The sequence below is a fragment of the Trachurus trachurus genome, assembly GCF_905171665.1.
Source record: "Trachurus trachurus genome assembly, chromosome: 17".
Taxonomy (NCBI): domain Eukaryota; kingdom Metazoa; phylum Chordata; class Actinopteri; order Carangiformes; family Carangidae; genus Trachurus; species Trachurus trachurus.
In genome coordinates this window covers 28,821,428-28,839,337 of record NC_139900.1, presented here as the reverse complement: position 1 = coordinate 28,839,337, position 17,910 = coordinate 28,821,428, and the positions used below count along the sequence as shown (strand labels likewise).

Sequence of the window (17,910 nt, the reverse complement as noted above, 5' to 3'; positions counted from 1 at the left end):
TAATCTTTGACAGTTGAATATCCACATCTAAAGTGACACTTTGAATTTTATATGTAGCCTACAAGCTCAACATCTGCTATGTTAAATATGCATTAAATATATGAAGTGACACTGAAACAGCTTAAATACTTCATCTGTTGTCGATTTGATGTTCTGGGGATCAAATGTTGCCTGCATGTACTGCCAAGTAAATACAGTATTCATTCAGTTCATGTGTGATGACAGTTTTTTCTTCTTTGAATAGAATACAGTGCACACAGCATGCTAAAAATATGCAACTACTGGGATTACTGAGGAATCAAAGCATGAATACACTACCTGCCACACGATGGCAGCAAAGGTCTAGTTGGATTTTGTAGACTAGTTACCTCAATGCCATCTGCCATGTTCACATGCTTCCATCCAAGTTTCAACCAACTCATCTTATTAGCGCTCTACAAATGCTGCTGAGGTGATTAGAGGGCGCCCTCTAGTGACATTAGCACAACATTACATCCATGTTTGGCGTTTACAAAAAAGTGGAAAAGGCCGGAGGCCAAATACACAATTGGACAACATGGCATACACATCACACTGGTCCCTAACAAATGAGTGTGAAACGGTTTGACTTGCACAACTAGCCTACGGTATGTACGTTTCCCATTTACAAACGGTCAACCTCCTACTACACCAAGTGTGAATGTAAGATATCCGCGATGCGTTGGTGTTGTTCAGACAGGGCATTTAATAAAGTATGTGGTTACAAAATGTATCAAAAGAAAGTTAAATATGTGAGAATATGAAGGACTTTGCTGTCTTGCCCGGTTTTAAGCGCCTCACCACGACAAACTCCACCCGCTCGGGTCACGCCGGTGTTTGAAACGAGCGCTTCCCAAACACACCAGGTTTGAACTGCGCAACGGCCTCTCTGCCTCTCCATTGGACGACACACACGTAGGGACATGACAGTCGGTAGCAGCAGGTTGAGTGGGTGACAGCGGCTAGCATCACACTCCAGCAGCGAAGCGGCTGAACACCAGAGTGACCGAGTTAACAGCAGATGAAATAATATCCGTCACCGGCGACTGAAAGGACACGACGCTATTTCTGAGTCCGGCGACGACGATGTCTGTCCCGGCGGCAGGAGAAGAGGGATGAAGATGACACCACTGTTATGGCGAGTTGTGTCAGTGTGGCTATGTGTAGCTGTAGTCTGTCGGTAAGTTGGCTAAATGTTGTCCCGTTTGAAACGGAGTGCTTTCATTTCACAAGTTAAAACGCCGTGAGAAGTGTGTGACTGATGTTACTGTGCGTTAGGGCGCGTTAACTTAGCTAACTAACGGTAGCTATCGTTCACATCGCTGTGATGTGGCACCTGGCTGACTCCTGACTTGTTGTCAGTGTTGGGAGTTAGCACAAGTTGTTGACCACTAGGTTCAACACTGCTAGGGAAACAAGTTGCCAACTAAGATACTAAATACGGTTATACTGTGTCATTTCAATTAGAGGCTGAATCTGTAGTTTAACCTTAAATGTGGCCGCCTGTGTGTGGATCTGTTTTGAGAAGAGGCTCACAACAGTGAAATGAGGCTATAGACCGCCTGACTGTAAACAACAGTAAGGTTTCCACTGGGTCAGCTGTACTAAGTTACAGCGGGGACCGTTTGATTCCCACGGACCCCCCACGCGCCGTGGACAGCGCTGACGTTAGCTGAGGTTACACAGCTTTGGTTCATCAGCTCTTGACAGGATTACGGCCTTTCACGTCAGCTGCTTCTTGAAAGCTGGAGGTTGTAAGGTCTGTGTCAATCTGAGAGACACGGGAAGGAAGGCAGCAGAGAGAGAGAGATTATGCGGGATGATGATTATGGGCTCAAGCCATGATGGTGGAGGATAGTCACAGCACATAATACTCACCACTGGGTAATGTGTTCATCTTCATACAGAGTGGAAGGGGAGGGTGACATGATGTAATGTGGTATTAAGATCTTTGTTAGTGATGTTGACCTGGCCTACTTTCATCAGCTCTCGTTTTTGCAGGGAAGCTTTGAGTGATAGTATCTTTGTGCTTTAATGTCAACACTTAGCATTTGAGTTGATTATAAAGTCTTAATGAGGTGTTGACAGTTTGCCAGCTAGCATGACATGTTAACAGACTTTGATTCAGGTGTCAGACATGCCACAGGCTCAGGTGTGTTACTAATAACATAAACAGCGGTTGGTTAACATTTGGGTGTAACAGCTCCTCGGCCCTGTGTGGTGAATGCTGACTAACTGGAACTGTCTACTGGGACTCTGTCTGGAGGGACTTTGTTGTTTTCATCCATGCTTTACAAACTGAATGTCATTAAAGGTCCAGTGTGTAAAATGAGGGGACAACAGTGACGTCTAGCATTCCGACTCTATTGTTTATTAGGCTATCTATTAAATAATTCTATTGTTTATGAACATGAAAGTCTTGAACATGCTCTCTGGTTGGCTGGATTTTCCATTCTATACAAACATGGCGGTGCAAGATGGCGACACCCTCTAAGCAAGAACCTTGCTATATGTATATAAAAGAAGAATTATAAGTCTATGAGAACCAAACAGATTTTATTTTATAGCGATTCGATTATACACTTAAACAAATACATATTCATTGGTAGTATATTCAGATTTTGCCAATAAACCTTGACAAATATTACACACTGGACCTTTAAATACATTCTTTTGTCATATATTTATTTTTTGCTGGATTAGCAAATAACAGCCACTCCTGGCCCATCCATTCTAAACATGGACTTCTTTTTAATTAATTGTTGATATTGTGATATAGAATCAAACCTTTAATCTGGGATGGTACACTTTATCTACCACGGCCACCTCTATGAACAATATGCTGGTGCCTCAATATTAACATGTTACTAGAGGATGTATCATGATACAGTATGTCACAATGCTAGGGATTTCTTCAGTGTATATGAAGTCATAATTACCGGTCAAATGGGTGGAGTCATGTATCATGATGTATTGATCTTATTAGCAAATGAAAATGTGGAGTAATCAATGATGCATCGTTTGTTACATTCATGTGACAGAAGTTGAGAGAGTCACCTGTCAGACAGGTGTGTCCAAGGACAGTGTTTATGAGTTGACACATGTGTGATCTTTGCTCTCACTGGAGGCGTGTATAATGGACCGTCCACTCCTACGTATCCCATCTGCTCTGTCAGTTTGCTGTCAGTTTAAAGTTTATTTTATTTTATCAGATGCTTCATTGAAAAATGAGTGGAGAGCACATACGGTTCTCCATCACACAGAACACCCATTCCATTACAAACTCATCTTGTATCTATGGTCAACTCTATCATTTCCTACCACTTTGAATACAAAGTCAGCTGCTTTAACTCGTTGTGTGTAGCCAGTTAGTTAATTATTTAGCAAACGGGGCCTTAAGACCACTCTAGCTCCTTTGGGATTTACATTATGGCAGCCGCTGACATTCAATTAGAAAACAAATGCTCTGTTGTTCACTAAACAACAGTAACTAGTCTGGCCCCTCAAGTCAGACCAACAAAGCCGTCGAGCCAGCCAAGTAAAGAACTTGACCTGGAATCCTGAATCAGATCCAGATAATAGCCTGGATTGTTGACAAGTTGCGGTCACTGTTGGAGTGCGGCCTTTGATACTGGAGCAGGGAGACCTTGTCCCCCACTGGAACATGACATTGATGTGGTTATTTAAAGTCTCGTTACTGCTAATTGTTGTTGTTTCCCTGCCATGAGTACAGATAGTCACTGTGACCCAGACCTCCTTTCCTGGCTCAGTGTCACACAACACAACTGTAGGGTTTGGAACAAAAGAGTAGGGTTTCAGAAGCTCAACACTTCCTACAAAGAGAAAACTGAAAAAAATAGAAGTAAATATTACTTGTTCGGTATTTTAACCACAGTTTTTTTTTTTTACTACACTGGTGACAGATACAACAGGTTTCAGATGACAAAGTTGTGAAAGAGTGACAAAAAATCAACATACTGTATTCAAATAGTAATCACAGGTTTCGTTTTAGTTGATTTTGTTTATGCACTACAGTCACGTTGAGTAATATGCAACGTGTCTGAGGTGTGTGTATGCATGCAGATAAGATAAATGGTCTGTGCTGGGGCACATGCCACCTGGACTTTTTCACTGCGTCACGCTGTGACACTGTAACGCAACGTCCTCTGTCTCTGACTCACTCCAATGAAATGAAATGTTCAGGGTGCTCGGCTCAAGAGCCAAGCAGCTATAATCTGAGCTTTCTGTTTGGATGCCAGGACATTTTCCTAAATGTGTTATCAAGTGACCCATATTCAGACAAATTGACTCAATGTTATGATGCTGACTGATCCTCCCTTTGCTTCGTAGGTACCCTAGTTGCTATGTTGTTGGCACGGAGTGGAACCAGGAGACCCAGAGGCCCGCAACCTCACAGGACGTCAGTTCGGAGGAAGAGACGGAGGGAAAGTCTCCTCATCAGAAGGTAGCAGCAGTTGTGTACTGCTATGCTGTAACCTGCCTCATTCCCCTGGGGTTTCACTAGCTGCTGAATGTGAACACTCATGGGACCATACACAACATCATGTATCTGCAGGGCAGAGAGACATGAGCTGCTCAGTGAACACAATGGAGGTGAACGGTACAGGTCCCCTGTCCCTCATCAAATACACAATCCAACAACTCCAAAACGCTCTCATGGACAAGCTGTGACCTGCACATTCACCACGCTATGAAATTGTTGTTTTCAAGGCAAATGCATAGCCAAAACTACATACATACAGCTGCTGGGTGGAGTGATTTCAAAAGCGCAAGTAGTTCCAAGTATTTGCTTCATGTCTTAATGTTAATAATTATACATGATCATATCATAGTGTGGTGAATGTGCAGGTCACAACTTCTCCATGAGAGTGTTTTGCCGCTGTTGGATTGTGTATTTGATGAGTTTGATGAGGAACAGGGGACCTGTACCATTCACCTCCATTGTGTTCGCTGAGCAGCTCACGTCTCTGCCCCACAGATCTCAAAACAACATGCACTGATAAGTAAAGGTAATGAACCACCTACTCCAATGACTATAGGCGAATTCGCCAAAATGTTGAACTATCCATTTAAAGTTTATTTAACACACAGGAAACCAACAGCCTTACCACACTTATCAGATTCACAACATTTGCAAATTTGTCATGCAATTTGGGTGTTTGTGCTACATACATATATCTGTGTGTGTGTGTGTGTGTGATATTCTTCAGGTTGAGGAGAGCTGGGGCTTACCTGCCCAGCCCTTGTCTGAAAATGAGCTGTTGCTAGAGGATAATCAACCAAAGGAGGAGCAGACAGCACAGGATGTGGATAATAAAGAACAACATCCTGAGGTACAGTTCTTCCTCTGATACAAATTAAAACCGCTGGTTTGGGACATTCAAATCCCAGTGTAATACTGCAAATGGGTTCTGTGCAGGGGCACTCGCTTAATGAACATATTAATTTCAAGCACACAACCTTTTTTTTTTTTTTAGCATTCGGTTGCTTCTTGAGCAGTACATGAGTTTCAGACCTGGAGAAGAAATCAGATATTTCATTTCATCCAGTTGTTTTTTTATTGATCGTTCCTGGAACATTTCAAGCTTTAAGTGTTTGGTTGGTCAGTGCAGCTCGGGCTAATGGGCTAACTGCTTCAACGTTTCCCTCGACAGCTCAACTCTCTTTCTGTTTTTCCATTAGGCCTTTGAAGTGGAGTCCACTGCAGAGGCAGACAAGGACATTTTACAGTCTGAACCCAAACCTGAGCCAAGCTCAGAAAATCAGCATCATGAAACCTCTGTCATTCAAGAACAGGATTCAGCTGCCCTGCTCCCATCCCCTGACCCAGACTCTGGTGTTGCTGCTGATCTTAAAGACAATCCCAGCATCCTCAATCTACAAGACAGCATCCCAGATAGGTAAACTATAATTAACTCAAAATGTTTTTTTTTCTTACCTTCTCTCTCTTTTGTAATATTCAATCTATTAGACATTTGTTTACAAAAAAAGGAACACATTTTTTTTCTAAATGATTGCTTGATGTGTCCTTACAACTGAAAATATTATTAAAGGGTTACATTGTTTTTTCATTTTAGTGTTTCAGATAAAGCATCTGATGTAGCTGTACCCGAGATCCCTGAATCTGACCTCCCTCCTGACTGTGAAGATGAAACAAACCCATATGACAATGATAGGTAGGTATCGTTATTACTATAGCCTGAAAAAAAAACACGTCAACATTTCTTTTGCATTGCTGTCAAGGCGGCCTGGAACAAGACAACAATGCGTTTGTGTTTCCACAGCAGTCCTCCTATAGTTCTGGAGAACACGTCCAATGTTCACACTGCAGGTACTAAAACCCACACGGACCCTTCTCTGGGTTCTCCAACCAGCCCCAGCCCACAGCACCTGGAGGCCAACAAATCACACGTGTTGGAAGAGCAGGTGAGGAACTCAGTGGAGCCACAGTGTGAACTATTTTTCCTCTCCCACCAGAGGAAGTGACCCAACTTTCATTTTCTCATTATCCTTGACAGGACCGGAGTTCCCCAGGTACCGCAGACACAGATTCCAGCGTGAGCAGCAAAGACCCCGAGGACATCCCCACTTTTGATGAGTGGAAGCGGAAGATGATGGAGGTGGAGAAAGAGAAGAGTAAGATCCTGCTCAAACCAAACAGCTGTTTCATATCAATCAGGGATGTAAAAACCTAATTTTAATGCTTTGCCATGTTTTTCCTCCACAGCTCAGTCGACTCACACCTCTAACAACGGGGGGTGTCACACAGTGAAGAAGGTCCAGAAGAACTTCAATAACTACGCCTCAGTGGAATGTGGAGCCAAGATCCTCGGCTCTAACCCAGAGGCTAAGGTAACATTTATCTTTATTTATTTAGAATGTTTTTATGTCTATATATCATTTGTTGTTTTGTTGCATGCTGAAAAATACTGATTTGTTTCATACAGAGCACTTCATCCATATTGAAGGAGAACATGGACCTGTACATGCTAAACCCCTGCAGCAATAAAATCTGGTACGTAGTGTTGTCGTATTACCCACAAACTTTAAACACTTTCTTTTAATCTACATCTGAGGTCCATTTTTCCATTCTGTGTTTTGCTTCTGTCTCTCAGGTTCATCATTGAGCTCTGTGAGCCCATCCAGGTGAAGCAGCTGGACATCGCTAATTTTGAACTCTTTTCCTCGACCCCCAAAGACTTTCTGGTCTCCATTAGTGATAGGTATGTTGTGCAGCTACTAAATGTAATGCAGTATGGAAACATTTCTGTTATGCGATGTCTGTTAATCTGGATATCAAGCAGAGCTCTAACAGTTGGCAGCTTGTTAATGCTAACTGTATAAATATTAATGCAAAGTAAATGTGGGAGCATGTCTAAGTGCTCAAAGCCACCAAAGGACCTTGTGTGACATAATGTCTAATGACACCAGACTGTAACCATGGCATCAAGGCCACTGAACTGACTGTTGTATAAACTTTCTCCTCCAGATACCCAACAAATAAATGGTTAAAGTTGGGAACCTTCCACGCCAGAGATGAACGCACAGTCCAGAGCTTCCCTTTAGATGAGCATCTTTATGCTAAATATGTGAAGGTGAGCTTCATTTTATTCCCCCTAGCCTCATTACGTCTTTGCCTTTCTGAAAGGTAGTGTTGGAGATCCTGGAAAACGGTTCTAGCAGGCCACATTTTGAAAATACACAAGTCAAAAGTCTAAGTCCCTTTCCGCCTCCAGAGCACAGGAACATGCAACGCTTGTTGAACGTTGGGTTCACATCAAGGTGAAGCCGCGAGAGTGTCGATGTAATTCCACTGTGAGCGACGCGGCTTTCCGTGCTACTGACGTGTGTCACTATGCAGCATCGCTTATTTTCCTCCAGCTTTTTCTCATGGCTCATTCAGGTGAAAGAAAACACCTAAGATCATAATAAACCACCCAGCATAAAGCTTACATTGGGTTACTGTTGTTGTCTTTTCAACGGTCGTAACTCGTTAAAGACTCTGATCATGCACGCGATTAGTGCACGAAGAGCAGTACGCACAGAGGAGGGAGGGAGAGAGACGGCAATTTGATTGACACATCACGATCCAATTGACTTCATGGACAATCCTGTAACAAAAAAACATCCAATCATCGCATTCACGATGATTGGATGGTTTTTCTTACAGGATTGTCTGTCCCACAGGTGACTGACTTGTTTCATTTTTGTGAAAAAGCATTTAATAAATTGGTTGCAATCTGAGTGTGAAGAGGATTTCAAACTATTTTGTAAAAAAAAAAAAAAAGCTCCAGAATAGGATCTCCAGCCCTACCTTTAATTCTATGGAAATGCAGAGTGAAGGATTTGTTGTCCTCTTTTAATGCAGTTGAATATTTCACGTACTGTTAGGAGGGCTGTTCCTTCACACTGTCTCTCTGAATCTAAATGAAAGGAAGTGTTGGCTCCTATAAAGCCACATGGTCATTCTCTGTCTCATAAAATGACTATTATGAGAATGTGTTGAAGACTGTCTTTACTTCTGTACAGTATGTAATGTGTTTGTGTAAAGTCAGTTATGTTGGTTAACTTAAGTGTATTTTAGCGTTGTTAATATTTTTACACCAGCAGATGTAAAAGATTTCTAGACTAGTTTGGAAAGTTTTTGATTTTCTCGACTAAAATGACCAGATGTCAAGACACAATGGTCTCATTTTGCATAAAAGCAACACTCACTATTTGTTCCTCTTGTGAATGCATGTATAAATTTCCTTAATTCCTTCTCTCCTTTTTCTGTTTCTCTTGCTTCAGATGTTCACCAAGTACATAAAGGTTAGCCTCCATTTCTTGTAGTGGTCTATGGTGGAGTGAATTTAATAACTAAAATGGAGGGGAATATATTTTGTTTCACTTTTGTTATAGTGGTGTGGTCAGCTTTAAACAGAACTGGATCTAACCTGCTACGCTAGCTGCTAACCCATCATTACGTCAAGAAACATTCCTTTACGACATTTCATGTTACATATACAATAATGAACATTTGATAACGCACAAATCAGTACCCAGTAACCTGGATTTAATTCAGATAGATTCTGTCAAATGATCAATCTCATTCAGATGTTTCCTCACCGAATAACTCACTGTCAATCAGCCCATTGATCAATCCTTTTAACTCACTGTCATAATATTACAAGAAAAAAAATCACGGCTTTGCTGTTTGATCATAACACAACTACTGCAAGGGTTAATTTATGTTTGGTATAATACAACACATATTTCATGCATTTTTCTAGGTCGAGCTGCTCTCTCACTTTGGCTCTGAACACTTCTGCCCACTCAGTCTCATAAGGTACGTAAATATAAAACTATAATTAAAACTATATTCTGTATCTATTGTTTGTTTTATGTTGTGTTAAATTGTGTTTTTCTTAACTTATGTTTATTTTATGCACACGTCTACGAAAAATTTCCACTGCTTTTTGCAGGGGACAATAAAGGTTTTCTGATTGTGATTCTGATTATAATTTTTATGTCAGGTTTTACTTTGAAAAGCTGGTAAAAAGGAAGTGAGATTTTTTTTAAAATCTTAGATCAACCAATAATGGTTATTCAAAATGGTGCTAGTCCAGTGTATAATATGTGTCATGCACATGTGGTTTTATCGTGTGTGTGTGTATGTGAGGTGTGTGTCTTTGCTGTATATTAAACGTTTCTCTGTTACTGAATCAGCTTTAATTAAACCATTCGGCCTGAAGCGTGTGTTTTCCAGATGATGGCTTGTTACATACTGTATGAGCTCTAGTGGTGTCAAGTGATATTATATAATGTTTGGCATGTGGTCAAGGTGTTTGAGCTCACATTTACCAGACCATTATGCCTTTACTGGGAACAAGTGGCGCTGATTCATACGTTAGCCGCCGCCGCTGCTGCTGCTGTCAGTCCACTTCTGTGAAATGTTAATATAAATCTGGCGGAGGCTTGCACACAAGCATATTGTGTACGTGGTGCGGTTTTAGGAGCACCATCAAAGGAAATCAAAAAACAAGTTAGTTGCTTGTGTTCAAAAATGCCTCATGCTGAGATGAGGGAACATTTATTAGATGACTTTCCTTTGTTGTATGTTTTCAGTACGGTGCTCGATCCCTCAGAAGCTATTTGAAGATTTGCGCGTTGACTTCTTTCAAGTTGCTGCAAAAACAGATGAGAGTTTCCTCCTGTCTGAGTTTGGTTATAGAATGATTCTTGATGTCATTTTTGTGTCAGGGTCTTTGGCACGAGTATGGTGGAAGAGTACGAGGAGATAGCTGATCCCTCAGAAAGGCCTGACGATCAGGATGATGACGTGGGTAAGAACTGGAAAATTCATTCACTGTAGTTGATACAGTTGGAAAGACGCATTACAACACGCAAGATACACGTTATTCGTATATCTGTGCATCATTTTTCATGATCTGTTTACGGAAATGAAGCTGCTTTCAAACTCGTATTAATTAGTGTCCTGTTGCTGTGGGACTGATTTAATTATGGACGCTGCTTCCTTCAGATTATCCCCCTGGATATGCAGCTGGTGAAGTCAAGTTATCCAAGAATCTGATTGGATCAGCCAAGGGTAAGTCTGGTTAAAAGGGATTTCTACTGCGTTCAGATGACGTGCATTACTGCATTAATGTGTTGCTTTTTCTCCTTAGATGTCATTTTGAACATGGTCAATAACATCGCTGTTAATGTTCTGGGTGGAAGCTCGGACATGCAAGGTATGACCAGCACAGTAAGCCGGACGCTTCGGCTCTCGTCCGTTTCCCATCTGTGATTAGTAATAATTTGTGCATTAAACTTAATGTTTTATTCATTATTTACATTGCTTAGGCAACATTTCATCTCATGAAGTGAACGTGACTGAGCCATCAGTGGAGCTTGAAACCACCACCCAAACCACCACTAAAGATCTTACATCAGGGTGAGTGCCTGCTGCCAACATCACTCATATTGCGACAAGCGGCAGCAAAGGTCAGTTAACCTGTGATATCCTCAGGGAGTGTGATAACAGTAAATAACCTGTGTGAGCCACAGGTCTGCTAGGTTTGGCCTGGGTTCTCCACATGGTAAGGAAATGCACCAACAAATAAAAACCTACAGTAGATTGTCAGACTTTCAAGCAGACTGCACCAGAAACAAACCATATTTCAAATAACAAATGACATAGTGACCGTGCACAGTATGTTATTCATGCAGCATTTCATTGAGAAACTGATGCGTTTCTCATTTTGAACAAGGGTTATCTGTAGAAACTGCTGTTCCGGTGACTGATCAGACAATGCGAAAGACATTACAGAAGGTCAACCTCTATTGGTGGCTTTCAAGAAGAAAGTCCTTACTTACAGCAAGATCAAAGTAAATGCTGTCAGCACAGTCTTTGGTCAGATGAAACCAAAATGAATTTGTTTGGGTTGTCAGATGTTGTCTGGCGAAAACTGGCGACAAGAACTCTCCAGTGATGTGCGGCTGAAAAAAGTCATCTGTGAAGAGTCACAGTCAGAACATCTCTCTCACAAATTTGTGCAAAACTGATGTCATCTGTGACATGATGGGTTTAGTCCGTCTTCAAAAATAAAGGTGGACATACAAAATATTCAAGGAAAGAAGAACGCAGGCTCGCTAATGAAGGATGCGCTACAAACTTTTGTTGAAGCCAGTTCTCTGACCTTTGAGCCGATCTCTGTTTTTTTTTAATTAACTGGCTTCATTCTTAGTTATATTGACCAGGGGGTTGTGATGCAGACAGTGTGCGAAATGGTTTGCAATTGTTTTGTAAAGTGTAATTAGACTTCCTTCTGTTTTTCCTTTAAAATCACACCCTGTAGATCTACAAATGAACATGTTTGAAGGATGGATTTTTCTTGTTTTTTTTTTTTTTGCAATACATTTTATTGACTTCACAAAAACAAACAACGAACCATACAGCACAGACACAGCCAAACTGCAAAACAAAAATACACTAATTCACATACATGAATTGCACATCATACAACATACAAACATTTACATGGGGACTATACTGAGAAAATGTTCTTGTTTTCAATTAAAAACTGAGTCAAAGACAGTGAGGTTGCTCTGCAGATACTGTATAATATAAGATAATGTTTTTTTGTGGGTTTTGTATTGTTGTCTATGTTTTCTGTATTCAACATGCACTATATTGTTCTTCTTCCATTCTAGTCCAGACTCTGAGGAGGTAGAGATCTCACCAGACCCTGACATCCCTACAACTGCAGACCCCTCTGCAGAGACCCCTGTGTCAGAGACACTTGATGCTGATACAAGTAAACAAGAGCTCCCCCCAGTGGAGGACCAAGTTGTCATTCCTTTAGAGAAAGACGAGGAAGAACCCATCAGCTCTACTATCCGCCTTTTGGATAAGGAGGAGGAGTCGGAGGACGAAAAAGACAAGCGGGAACATGAAAATCTAAATGACTGTTCGCTCCTTCCTTCATTTTCTTCTTCCTGCTCTTGCGCAGCTTCCCTCCAGGAATATCTCCATCAGCAGTGTTCAGCCCTGCTCTCCAAAAAGAGGAAATGCCAAACAACAGACAGTGGGCAAACAGTTCCTCCCATCCAAACACCCACTTGGCACCCACCCCCGCCCCCCTCCGCCTGCCCCGAACCTCAGCTGCACCCCAGCGAGATACATCAGCTCCGTGAAAAAGAACAAGCTTCTGAGCAGGAGCCAGAGAGCGGAGCCAGCCCATCAGAAGCACCACAGCCTCCAGGGAGCACAATAGAAAGGCATAAAGAGTCTGTGTCCCAACCTCCTGTGCTGGAGCCCAGTCAAACCTCGAGCCTCCCCAAACCCAGTGCCACCGATTCATCTGCCGCCAAACCCACTCCTATTGTGGAGACGCCGCCGCCGCCGCCGCCTTCTGAGGAAACGGTGAAAGAGCTTAGGCCAGAAAAGAGCCAGGATGTACCGGCTGTGGAGAAGCATACTGAGCCTGCAGTGTCTCTCAGCAGCTCCGTCAGTGTGAAACCCAGTGACACACCGGATGATGTCTCTGTGGAATCAACTGAGGATAAACCCAATTTTGACGTTTCTCAATTAGAAATAAGCACCCCCGTCCAAATCCCAGATAAAACCGATCAGTCTCAGGTTCTCCTTCCCACCACCTCCCCTCATGTAGACCATCACCCTGACCCGCCAACTGTACCTGAAAGCAACACGGCCTCCACAGAGCTGCCCCACCCTGCTCCTGACACCCTCACAGAGCTTGAGCCCACTGGTGGTGGCCCCCCGGTCATCACTGAGACTAAATCTGAGGATCTCCTTGAAGACATAACTACACCGTCAGCGGGCAACGGTCATCCGCCTCGTCCCCCTTCTCCAACGTCTCCGCCCTCACCTGACTCACCGTCCCTCTCGGACATCTATGCAGAGACGCCCAACGGCACCGAGCAGAATGGCAACCTGGTGCACGGCTCCAGCCAGAAGGAGTCCGTGTTCATGAGACTCAACAACCGCATCAAGGCCCTGGAGATGAACATGTCGCTGAGCGGGCGCTACCTGGAGCAGCTCAGTCAGAGGTGAGGGGCGGAGACACAGGAGGAGAGCAGCGTTCTTCATGTGTGGACTGAGTTTAGGGTGAAATTGATGTTTTCTTATTATCATTTTTGATTTAAGGTATCGGAAGCAGATGGAAGAGATGCAGAAGGCTTTCAACAAAACCATCATTAAACTCCAGAACACGTCCAGAATAGCAGAGGAGCAGGTGAGCAAAACAAACGTTAAAGGGATAGTTCAACATTTTGGCAAATTGGCCCATTGCCATAATCCCTATAGTTTTAGGAGTAGGTTCATTACCTTTAATTATCGGTGCAAGCTATTTTTGGAAAGGCGGAGGAGAGCCACGAGCTGCTCAGAGCCACGCTACGGATTTCTTGGTTTCCCTCATCAAACTCATCAAATACACAATCCAACAACTCCAAAACGCTCTGGTGGACAAGCTGTGACCTGCACATTCACCACGCTATGAGATAATAACAGAACGTTACCAGACAGAGTTGTTTTAGAGGTAAATACATGCAAAACCGCTGATACACGTTCCTGTCGAGAGCAGTTTTTCAGCAAGCAGTCTCTGCATTTGCCTCGAATGGGCCAATTTGCCAAAATGTTGAACTATCCCTTTAAGACCAGACCGTTTCCATGGACAAAATGCAGTTGAGAGTTGATTGTTGCCTCGGGTTGCCATTTTATATTTTTCCAAAAGCTTTCTGCTTTCCGCTTCAAACTGCACTAATCAAAAAAAAAAATTGGTATTGGCAGAATGTCAAATGGCTGAGAAGTGTGAAAACACATCTCATTGTGACAATTGTCACTAGATTCAGCAGAGCATTTTATCTTCTTTTAGCCAGTTGTTTCTGGTTTGTAGCCCACACCTCTGCTGGTTTAGTTCATTCTCACTGTTCTTTTTATCAGCCTGTTTCCAGCAGCAACACACAGCTGTTTTTAGCACAGTGTGCTAACACCAACACCAAAACCAATTGGCAGACGGACAAAATTGGTGAATTGCTGAAGAACGTTGTGGTGAATTTAGCATCTAAAAAGCCAGGAGCTTGTGGAGACAAACACAGCAGGTCAATATTAGACTTTCAGCAAGAGTGAAGACTGACGACTGCAGATTAATGATTATTGACTGTATATCATATTGAATATTCGGTTTTACAGCAAAACACTATCACAAATGTATCTTAAAGATTGTTCCTTAAAATTCTTAATGATATCTCTCCATACTAGTTCAGTAATGCAAAATCTGAATCAGTGTGTGTGGTTGTTTGTTTAATACGCTGTCCTTTTCTCCCTCAGGACCTGCGTCAGACTGAGTCCATTCAGCTGCTCCAGGGTCAGCTGGAGAATGTGACTCAGCTGGTTCTCAACCTGTCTGTCAGAGTCAGCCAGCTGCAGAGCGAGGTAGATATAGCACCTCAGGCTCAAAGCCTTCATCTGTAATCACACGTTTTTCAGCTGAGGATTGAATGGAGTGAATTCAGTCAATTATTCTGGTACCACGTCATTAGGACGCACCAGTGCTTTGCATGGCGCATTAGTCTGAGAAACGTCTCATCTAACCTCTGATTCAACTCCTGAACTACACATGTGAATATGTGCTTTGCATTTTCATATAGTATGTGTGTCTCTTATTTTGTTATATCAGATGTTGCCACTGTTTAGCTGTTGGTATAATTGCCGATGTTTCTCCCAGGTGTCAGACAGGCAGAACTACCTGCTGCTGTCTCTGGCGCTGTGCGTGTGCCTCGGCCTGATGCTTTGTGCCAACCGCTGCCGCATCTCCGCTATCCCTCCAGCCACAGAACCAGAGTCACCCATGCCCAAGAGCTACACCTACTGCTGCCCCGAAAGGTAGGTCAACAAATGTTTCTGCAGAAAAGGAAGACGGAAACAACTACAAAGAGAGAGATGGAGAGGGGGTGGAAAGTATTCAGACCACCTTCAGTTTTTCACCATTTGTCATGTTACAACTTTATGTTAAAATAAAAAAAATCTGAATTTTAGAAATGTTTGCAAATTGATTAAAATTGAGCGGAGGCTCATGGGAAATGTAGTGTGAAAACATTTTGCTTTCCGAAATTCCTCGTAGTCGCTTTAATTTGCAAAAATTTCAAAAATTCTGGATTTGTGCTGTCATTATGGGGTGGTCAGTGTACATTGATGAGAAAAAATAATAATTTGATTGATTTTAACATAAAGATACAACATAACAAATGGTGAGAAATTGAAGGGGGTCTGAATACTTTCAGTTCCCACTGTATATGGGTGAGGGTTGAGCAGCGACGACGGCAGATGTGAAGAAGTAGATTGGCACCTCTAAATGGGCTATTACAGCAAGTGGTGAGAGAAGTGACAGTGCCTTGAATGGCTTCCACTCATTAAACCAGTTTATTGATAGGATAATTCATCAGGGGATGTCGCGGCCGGAATCCTAAGTGATCCCACGGCTGCGGCTGTTGTCTTAATAAAAGGTGCTATACGCAGCCACATCCCCTCAACCATTATTACTGTCTCCTTAACAGGCAGTTCTCTTCCTGCGATGAGACGGGCTTGAAGCGGAGTGCGTCCTACCCACTGATCCACTCTGAGTCATTCCAGTTAGCCACCACTGAAGGTAGAGTTGTGCTACTTTAAGTGTTATCACTGTAATAATACTAATTGATTTCCTATATATTGGGTAACAGCCAACCAGTCCAGATGTAATTACTGCTTCTCTTGGTATGAAATCATCTCATTTTTTGGCTCACAGGCCCAGAAGTGCTGCACCCAGAGGAGATGCACAGTCTTTGTCCAGCGAACAGAAGGGTGTGTTGTACTACAGACTATTGATGTTAAAAATAGATTTAAAATACCGGCTGTAAATGATTAACAGTTCATGTTTCCTTTCTACCCACAGAGGAGACGTCGTAAGATCAAACCCATGGAGAAAGTGGAGACTCTGAAACCCTCTCTTCATGCCGCTCCAGGACTGAGTAATGGAGCTGTTATATGTAACGGCGTGCCTATCACCACAAACCCCAAGCCCCTGACAAAAAGGTTACTTCAACCCACCTTCAGAGACTCGCCGTCAGAGGGCAGCTCCGAGGGGTCGTCGCATTCGGACGACCCCTCCTTCTGTGGCATCACCACAGCCTGCTCGCGAATCTGTGACGGCCTCCCTCCGCCTAAGACCCGGGCGGAGAAACGGACATTGAGACGCCAGCGTCCCAAGCCCAGCTGTGCGGTGGTGGACTTACTTCAAGCCCCAAAGAGGGACAAGAGTGAACCGTTACCCATCTCTACTATAGAGGACATCATGAGCAGGAAAACAGAGAAAAGCTCGTTCAGGGTAAACGTCGCTCTGTCAGGTCCAGTCTGACACAAGAAAAGAGACTCCACTTGGTCTTCCCTCTCACTCACTGCAAAACTCTTTGCAAAAGGGGATGGATGTTCATTTTTGCAGCCACAGGCAGCTTTCAGCTCCAAAATAAGACTTCACTCTCACTGTTTCAGTTTTCTGTCCATGTTCTCTGTTTTGTTCTTGTCATACCTTTTTTTTATTTGTTATACTTGAAGTCAAAGAAATGTCTTCCCAGCTTACAATTAAAGCTTTTCTCATTTGTTTGACCTAAAAATTTAACAAGAGATGTCTCGCTCTTCTATCTTTCCTTCTCTTCAAAGTAAATCTTCTACCAGAGAGTCGCATCAGACTTTCAAGGACCAACAGAGGACTGTTATTTCTTTCAGTTTCACCTTCAGAGTAAAAGCACAGAAACTGTTTTCAAATGACGGTTGATGGCACAGCAAAGTGGACGTACTTGGAAGACAAGACATACTGTATCAAAGTATCAGCGAGTATCTTTAAGTGGACAGATAGAGCCATGTAACAGGCATACATATGGGCTTAATGCCTCTATAGTTATTGATTCAGTGAAGCAGGAATAAAAGAGAAGAGCTTTTACTCATAAGATGAACAGACTTGAGGGAAAATGTGAGTTTATTAAACAATACCTACAGTATAGCATATACTTACATGCAGAGGCCATGCACTCAACCTTGAAAGAAAACAGTACACAGTGTTTAAAAAAAAAAAAAATACTGATGGGTTTAATTTCCATTATGTAACTGTCTAATTAAAGATTTTAGCCTCAGGTTCCAAACGGCATACTCTCTCCTGAAGCTGCTGCCCTTCTCATCATCTGAAGTGCGACCGGTCGGTGTGAGAGAATTGTCGACTTACTTTTCAACACTTTCATTCATATTCCAAGTGACACTTCGAGTGCTATCAAAGGAAAATTAAAATGAAGGACCCGGGTGGATTTGAGTGAAGTGCAGACCCCCCTGAGAGCTGCGAG

General features: G+C 42.7%; 1 protein-coding gene across 3 annotated transcripts; it reads left to right on the top strand.

The window, feature by feature from the left end:
- The first annotated feature begins 932 nt into the window (after nucleotides 1-932).
- LOC311000485 (SUN domain-containing ossification factor) lies at nucleotides 933-17,364 on the top strand. 3 transcript variants are annotated; one of them, XM_083991210.1, is made up of 24 exons: nucleotides 933-1,198; nucleotides 4,369-4,476; nucleotides 5,249-5,372; nucleotides 5,722-5,939; nucleotides 6,117-6,215; nucleotides 6,324-6,465; nucleotides 6,558-6,675; nucleotides 6,767-6,891; nucleotides 6,987-7,054; nucleotides 7,155-7,262; nucleotides 7,529-7,634; nucleotides 8,830-8,850; nucleotides 9,312-9,367; nucleotides 10,282-10,364; nucleotides 10,562-10,627; nucleotides 10,707-10,772; nucleotides 10,885-10,975; nucleotides 12,235-13,593; nucleotides 13,691-13,778; nucleotides 14,873-14,977; nucleotides 15,270-15,427; nucleotides 16,099-16,190; nucleotides 16,326-16,381; nucleotides 16,473-17,364. In XM_083991210.1, exons 1-24 carry the CDS (start codon nucleotides 1,134-1,136, stop codon nucleotides 16,932-16,934), a joined length of 3,984 nt encoding a protein of 1,327 aa, XP_083847336.1. In that variant the 5' UTR covers nucleotides 933-1,133; the 3' UTR covers nucleotides 16,935-17,364. The 3 variants fall into 3 exon arrangements, with proteins under 3 accessions (XP_083847336.1, XP_083847337.1, XP_083847335.1); XM_083991211.1 differs by having other exon boundaries at nucleotides 4,369-4,483; nucleotides 5,256-5,372; XM_083991209.1 differs by having other exon boundaries at nucleotides 4,369-4,483; nucleotides 5,250-5,372.
- Nucleotides 17,365-17,910: the final 546 nt, after the last annotated feature.